Below are 7,774 nucleotides of genomic sequence, written 5' to 3'. Positions count from 1 at the left end.
CAGTGAAGTAGAAGAATGAAGTAGTATAAAATGGTAAAACTCAAATAAAGTACCTCAAAATTGTACTTAAGTGCAGTGCTGGAGGAAATGTACTGAAATACTCTCCATCACTGCTTTCACTTTACTAAAACCACTGAGCTGCTCTCTTGACAACTGGAGAGCAGAGCAGGTGAGTCCAGTGAAAACACCAGTCAGAGTTATTCAGATGCTACAATCAGCACTGTGTTAGGAAAACGGAATTCTGCTGTATAATGTATGAAAAGAGCAAAATGTATTAACAAAAATATCAAACACAGACAACAAAGTTTGCAGATTGATTAAGTTATCAATTTATCATATAAAATCTTAATAACATCTATAAAACATTTGGTTTGGGAACAGGCTTAGCAAAGGGTTCATGAATACAATAGAAATCAGGAAATCATTACATTATTAAGAAATGTACATTTTAATGACTCAATGCTGAAATAATGTGGTAAGTATATTTATTATTATATTAGGATTTCTCATACATAGATCAAATGAAATGATTTCATATCTGATCACTTTGTCAAAGTTAGCAAAAAGCCCCACAGTAATCTGCTCACTGAGCTCTACTGAATCACACAAAATTGTTTTTCTTCTGGTTTTTCATCCACTTCATCAGGTGGACTTTCTGTTTCTGTTTCTGTGTCAGTTTCTGTTTCAGTTTCTTCATGTTTCTTCATCTGCATCTCAGAATAAAATTGCTTGTCCAGGACGGCTTGGTTTTTCCCTTTTGTCTGAAGACCTTCACACAGGGAGTCATGGATCTTCTGCCATGAGTCCATCTCTGAGCTCCAGAGTGCAGCTCTGGCTCTGATGAACTGTGAGACTACAGTCTCGCTGCCTTTGTGCAGACTGATGCTGTCTTTACAGATGAAGAAGATGTCCATGCCAATGAAAAGAGCATTGACTGCAATGAAACCTGCTCTAGCTGACTTGCTGAATGCAAGAGGCCCTTTGAGTGCTACCTGACCAACATCTGGGATGTCTGAGGCCAGTCTGGGGACGTTACGTAATGCTTTACCTTCCTGGGCCACCACTTTGCCAGCACTTGCAACCAGCTCCTCACTTTTTAACACCTTAACAGCAGAGACAGCATCAGCAAGAGAATCAATAGTTTTTCCAATTGCAGCCGTTTTACAAACCAGCTTGCCTACGCCCAGAACGAGCTCCATCTGGTTTATTTCCTTGTTGGTGGCCTCTTCCAGACAGTCCTGCAGAATCTGCACATCCTCCATGAAGCTCTGGAAGGCTTCACTGGCTTTCTTCTGTTGTGTTCGGTTTACTCCAATCTCTGTGGCAGTAGTAACAACACTGTTGACTCCACTGGTTATTCCCAGGCCAAACCCGGTCATCATCAGAGCCAGAGACACTCCTGCTGTTACAGGGATTAATGCCAAACCAACAATGGAAAGCACACCTCCAACTACCCCCACTGAGCTGCCTGCCACACTGGAGATCTTTGCCCCTTTATTCATCTTGTCTAGCTGAACAGCACACTCCTCCATGTCTTTCAGAAACTGCAGCATCCTGGGCTGACGCTCGCTGAATTCACTGATGAAGCTCGAACTCGAGTCCTCTTGGAACAAGGACACCAGCCGAAAGTTCTGGTTCATCCTGATAAAGAGGAAAGACGAAATTAAGAAAGCTTTTAAGGACACATTTAGAGGCTACGGGAAGCCATGAAAAAAAACCCCAATAATAATAATTACATTAAAAGAAAGACAAGATCGAGGCTGCCTCCCATTTCCTTTAGCTGACAGGTTTAATATTTACCATGGTCATCATCTCAGCTAGTTAGTTAGTGTTAGCATGCTAACTTTTGCTAATTACCAAAAAAAAACAAAAAGTAAACCTAAAGATAATATTGAAATAAATATAATTTTGATCTGATGGACCAGGAGATCACCAAAGTGATTAGGATTTATCCTCTGAGATCTTCCTCTGGTCCATCTAGCGGAAGCTGAGATATTGCAGAAAAACTGAACCTGATGGTGGCACCAGATGAAAAATCATTGGGATTCATCCAAAAGATTTTGGTATCAAAGTTCATAGAATTCCACCGAAAAGTGAAATATTTGGACAGATTTTTGAAGATCAAGTCATGACGTTTGTGGCCAAAAAGAGCAAAGCTTACCTGATATCATCAAGCTGATTAATATGATGAAGCATCGTTTGTACAACATCTTCAGACAAATCCACATCGAGGTCTACCTCACTTTCCATATTCATCTTTGAGCAAAAGTCACTGAAAGAGCTGCAAAAGAAACATTTATGCACATTTTGTAAAATAAACATCTGTTTTAGAAAGTAAATACAAGTGTCTGTTACCTTTTCTCCAGCTTGTTGCAGATTATCTGAGTGGTCTGTATGTATTTGTCCAGCTGATATGCCAGCACTTCTACATTCTGAAGTCTGGGACAGAAGAAGCCGCTTGCATCTCTTTTGAACTCGAGGAGGAGGGGGCAGATTCGTCGAGCAGCAGTGATGACAACCTGAACATTTTCACGGCTGATCCCTTCCGGTAGATGCAATGCCTGGTTCTCCTCCATGAACACAGGAAGTGAGGTGACTGCCAGCTTCTCCACTGCATCCAGGAAGCGGTCGAGCTCCTCCAGACCTCTCAAGGTGTCCTTCACGACAGCAGCCAGCTCCCCCTCCAGCTCTGCTCGCCTGCTGTCTGCAGTCACCTGGCTCACCTTGCTCTTCATATATTCTCCCATGGCCTTACCTTTGTTCTCTGACTGGGTAACATGGCTGATGTTTAGGTCGATGTTGTCTGTCCTGTCCTTGATGTCCATCATCATGTGCAACTCTGACTCCCTCCCAAGCATCCATTTAGACATCCTCTCACAGAATCCTCTCACTGTGTCAACATATATGAGGGTATCTGTGGCGTAGCGGCGCAAGGCCTTCCGTAGCTCCTTTCTGAAACACAAAAATCACATGACATAATTATTGAGATTTCAAGGCCCAAAACAACAGTTAAACAGTTTAAAACAGCAGAAAGTCTCGACTTTTATGATCTGCATCTCAGGCTTTCTTTGACGTTTCCCTGTAATATTTTACGTGGTATGCAGTGAGTGCCGACCAAAATGACTGAAAAGACAAGGAGATACAAGAGGTTGTGAGAAGATCAGCAGGATGAAGAGATTTAAAAATGGCTCACTGCAATCACTTGACACCGTTTCACATGATTCAGGGTATATCGCTTATTTCTTATTGCATTGACACCGTTTGACCAGAAGATGTCGCCAAATCACACATGGTGTGCTTAAACATAAGGCTTAATCAGCGTAAGCGCAGTTCTGTAGAAACCCTGGGACCACCGACCTTCAGCCCGATCACTAACGCTGACGGCGACGTGTGTCAGCACCTGTATGTGTCCTATCAACGCCAAACATTTTCTTCTCCTTTACTTCAGCACAAAGTCCTTCTCCACAAAAGCACAAAACCAGATCGTCACAGCTGTGACCACAGAAGTTTTGGTAGTTTACAGCGCAATCAGGACTTTAAATTTAAAAATTTCTCAGCTGCCTGCTGTATTTCTTTTATCAGCTGCAGAAGGTTTTCCCACCCGCTCGTCGTCTCTTCCGACCATCTGAGTTTTCTCAGGTGATATCTTGTTCAACACTGCAGTAGGCTGATCGTATCTGGGCACAAGAAAACTCGAGGACTTCCGTAATTCGCCTGAATGAGTTTCAGAGAACTTGCTTCTTGCCATCATGAGACAACATTCTACATATTAGAATATTATATAACAATAGTTCACACTACAAATATATTTTAAACTCAAATGATTTTACAGCGAAGATGACATAATCCAACAATATAACAATATTATATTATAACAATATAATATAATATCTGCTACCTCCTTCGACATTCATCTGATGCTACAAACAATACATATAAACTCATTAGGATCACTTATGAGAGTGTGAAATGAAGCTTTAAATAAATGAAAATAAATAAATAAATGCGATTGATAGGCTCAAAAGTTTGTACCTCGCTGCTGACATGTTGTTCCTGTGGTTTATTGTCTCCAGACAAGAAGAACAGATCGATGCTGGAAATCGGATCGATCACCGCGCTGGAGATCACCAACACTTCTGAAACTGATTGAAACTGCTGAAAATTCTAGATCACCACCTGGTTTGTGATCGAAACCATAGTGAGTTAGCTTTCGTTTTCAGGACTGGTTGAGACACACCCAAAGTGAGTTAGTGCTCAGCTGAGTTTTATTTACTAAGTGTGATAAGACACACAGTATTTCAGCAGGACACACAGCAGAAGCACGTCTTCACTTGTTCAAAAGCTGATTTCCTGATGGCAGAATTAGGCAGCAAGTTACACAAAATATAAAACCCAAAGCGATGATTAGAGAGAAACATGTCGTTAAATAAGCAAACTAAGAAGAAAAGGGACGAGTGAATACGTTCGTGGTGTTGGACAGCACTGGACAAGTGACACCGAGGACACGACTCAAACTCTGCGATGTTTTTGCTCCTTTTTCTTAGCTTTGAGCGCAAATTGCTCTGCATCGGCATCCTGGACTCCAGTCATGTTTGTTTTGAGTCAAGAGCGCGCGATAACTTGTGCTCTCGCGTGCTTTGCCTTGGTTATTGACTCAGTGTGAAGTGTGTACTGTACAGTGTGCTTATTTGACTGTCAGAGAAGAAAATAGTCTTTTGCAAATTCGTGCAAATAAACTTGATGTGTGGTTTACAGTCTCCCAGTTTGTTTTCAGGTTTGTCCGACTTTCAGATGAGAAGATTGACTCGCGTTTATCAAATTTCTCATCTGATTTACCACCAGAAAACACAAAAGTATCCGTTAGAATGTTAAAATTATCCCCTGAAATATCCTGTAATTATAATTTCACAACTTGGAATTGTAATGCTGAATGTAAACCTAATATTTTACTCACAAAGCTAATAAATTGCTTTAATAAGTTATGTTCTTATCAGAAATTTACACATGACAACAAGTACAAGAAGGAAGGGGCGGACTGGAACACCACAGAAGCCATTTGTGCAAATATTAAAAATATATGACAACATATATTTGCATATGCGACAAAACCAATTCACTCGACAGCCATTATTCAGTTTGAAGTCAGTGTCAATGACTTGGTCATGTTTTACAGTTTAAAATATGAAAAATACAAAGAAATCCACAGAATACAAGTACACAAATTTTCCCGTAGTGGAAATTATTATTTAGTATAATGTCCCGTTTTCAAGTTCTTACCCTCGTATGCAGCAATAAATTCAACATCTTGTGTAACAGCGCCATCCAGTGGTGGAAGGCAGGTGTCTTTGAATCTAAACTTTGTTCTGTTTGTGACACGTAATAATGAATGATAATTATTGAAGTGGCTTCTGTGTCGGTGTTTAAATGAATATAACAGATTAAACATTGCTGAGAAAACCTGAATGGGAACTGATGGCTGACTTGACAAGCTGTCAGAAACCTTAAAGAAACGACCCGTCGCTCACAAGAGGGTTTAGATGCCAGACTGCTCTGATATATTCAAATAATAATAATAATAATAATACACACCTAAAATATATTTGGCTTAGCAAAATGTTCATGAACACAATACAAGTAATCAGTAAATCATTATAATATTAGGATTTCATTTTAAATTTAATTTCAATGATTCAATGCTGACAAAGTGTGATAAGCACAAACCTGCACTTCTTCCATCAGTGTAACCAGGCCTGTGATCCCTTTATGAGAGGGTCAAGGTAGACCTCCTGTGACACGTGTGTGTGTGTGTGTGTGTGTGTGTGTGTGTGTGTGTGTGTGTGTGTGTGTGTGTGTGTGTGTGTGTGTCAAAACGCTCACTCAGCTGCACTCAGCTCAGTGTGGACACTCAGGGATCAGCGTGGAAACACTGCTGACATGGCAGTGTCCTCAGACACGCAAGACAGCAGAGAAACAACAGCAGAACAGAGAGAGAACACAGAGGGGGGGGCACAGAGGGGGGAGACAGAGGAGGGACACAGAGAGGGGACACAGGAGGGACACAGAGAGGGGACACAGGAGGGGACACAGAGGAGGGAGACAGAGGGGGGGACACAGAGAGGGGACACAGAAGGGGACACAGAGGAGGGAGACAGAGGGGGGGACACAGAGAGGGGACACAGAAGGGGACACAGAGAGGGGACACAGGAGGGACACAGAGAGGGGACACAGAGGAGGGAGACAGAGGGGGGGACACAGAGGGGGGACACAGAGGACACAGAGGAGGGAACACAGAGGGGGGACACAGACGAGAGACAGGACGGACCACATCTCTGTGGGTCTGTCTGGGGGGACGGAGGGGAGCTGAGACGTATGTGGCATCAGGTTATAATCTGTAAAATGAAGTTATGATTCCCACTGAGGCGTTTAGACTGTATGAACTGTTTGACTGCACTCTGCGTACAGTAAGATGAAGAGTCTTCTGAAGCGTCCCCGAGCCCATGAGGTGACATCCTTTATACAACACAATTCAGGATCAGCAAGACCCTTAAAGGCAAAACATTGGTGCTCAACCTTCTTCCTCCACACAAACATCACTGCCCAAATGTCTTTGGCTAAAAGATCAATGTGAGCCAGTATTTTATAGCTTCAAATTTGCTTTTGGTTCGTGTTTATTTCACACATCTGCCTCGAAAGTCCCACATCAGTTGGGCCCTGTTCCTTGTTTCTCAAACCTTTCACCATGACAGTAGTAAGTAAAAATGAAAGATAAACATCTATATTATGTATTATTAAAATAACTTCAAATCTGTGAAATCCAGAGGGCCCATGGGTGCACCATCACCCAGAGACTCCACTCTAATCAGGGTCAATTACTGAGGATAGAAACGTTCAAAGTCTGACCACCTTTAAGAGGGCCTCTGTTTTCCGCTCTCCCTTGTTTTTCTCCAGAGGACAATTTACTGGAAGCGCTCCCTGAGCCGATGCTCGAGGGGCGCTCTAACGAGGCCCCGATTAAGGCCGGATTTGCAGCTTGCTGAGTTAACGTCAGATTGGGATAAAGAGTCCGCGTGGAACCAGCATGGGTGCAGGCCTGGGACTTGATTTGAGCAGCCTCTTTGCCTGTCAGGGATAATTGTTTAATGAAAGCAAAGGGGGGCCCAAATCCTGACAGAGAGGGAGAACCAGAGAGGTCTTTAGTCAGGGCTCAAGGTCTCAAACCCAGACCTGGAGACCTCTGCAACACACCATACAGATCCGTTCCTGTCTGTCGAAGGCCAAAGTGCCGTAACTAAACGCCCTCGTTCAGCACGTGAGCTCGGCGTGAAGGACAGAGAGCTGAGTACACCTGAGTACACCTTGATCTCGCTGCGCTTCACAGGTAGATGCTGCACTTTTGATGTTTATTTCACACAGTTCCTGTTTGCAGGCAGAATAAAGACAGAAAAAATACACAACAAACTAATCAACTTATTTTCAAGCATGAATCAGGGACAGTTCATCCCAGAATGAAAATTCAGTTATCCAGATCCTTTGGCTCCACGGCTGCAGTGCTCTCCTAAACAACCGAAGCAGGTGGGTAATCCAGCACCTGATTTTTACTCACCTCTCTTAAAGGTGCAGTCTGTGGGATTTAGGTTCAGAAACAGAACATAATATTGATCATTTGTTGTGTATAATTAGTGAAACTAAGAATTGTTGTTGTTGTTTTTGTTACCTTTGAATGAACTTTTTTGACACAGAGACAGAGAGAGTGGGTCCTCTTCCACAGAGACGA

At 42.5% G+C, this 7,774-nt stretch overlaps 1 protein-coding gene across 3 annotated transcripts; it reads right to left on the bottom strand.

Annotated features, from left to right (window-relative positions):
• Positions 1 to 304: 304 nt before the first annotated feature.
• On the bottom strand, positions 305 to 4,609 carry apol (apolipoprotein L). Of its 3 annotated transcripts, none has more exons than XM_046416055.1 (5): positions 4,463 to 4,608; positions 4,033 to 4,176; positions 2,356 to 2,952; positions 2,162 to 2,281; positions 305 to 1,641 (listed from the first exon to the last, which is right to left on the bottom strand). In XM_046416055.1, exons 2-5 carry the CDS (start codon positions 4,044 to 4,046, stop codon positions 594 to 596), a joined length of 1,779 nt encoding a protein of 592 aa, XP_046272011.1. In that variant the 5' UTR covers positions 4,047 to 4,176; positions 4,463 to 4,608; the 3' UTR covers positions 305 to 593. The 3 variants fall into 3 exon arrangements, with proteins under 3 accessions (XP_046272011.1, XP_046272010.1, XP_046272009.1); XM_046416054.1 differs by having other exon boundaries at positions 4,033 to 4,350; positions 4,463 to 4,606; XM_046416053.1 differs by having other exon boundaries at positions 4,033 to 4,609.
• Positions 4,610 to 7,774: the final 3,165 nt, after the last annotated feature.

This window comes from Scatophagus argus, chromosome 16, assembly GCF_020382885.2.
Source record: "Scatophagus argus isolate fScaArg1 chromosome 16, fScaArg1.pri, whole genome shotgun sequence".
In the NCBI taxonomy this organism is placed as follows: Eukaryota; Metazoa; Chordata; class Actinopteri; family Scatophagidae; genus Scatophagus; species Scatophagus argus.
The sequence above is the reverse complement of the archived record's forward strand: the minus strand, read 5'-3'. Positions and strand labels throughout refer to the sequence as shown.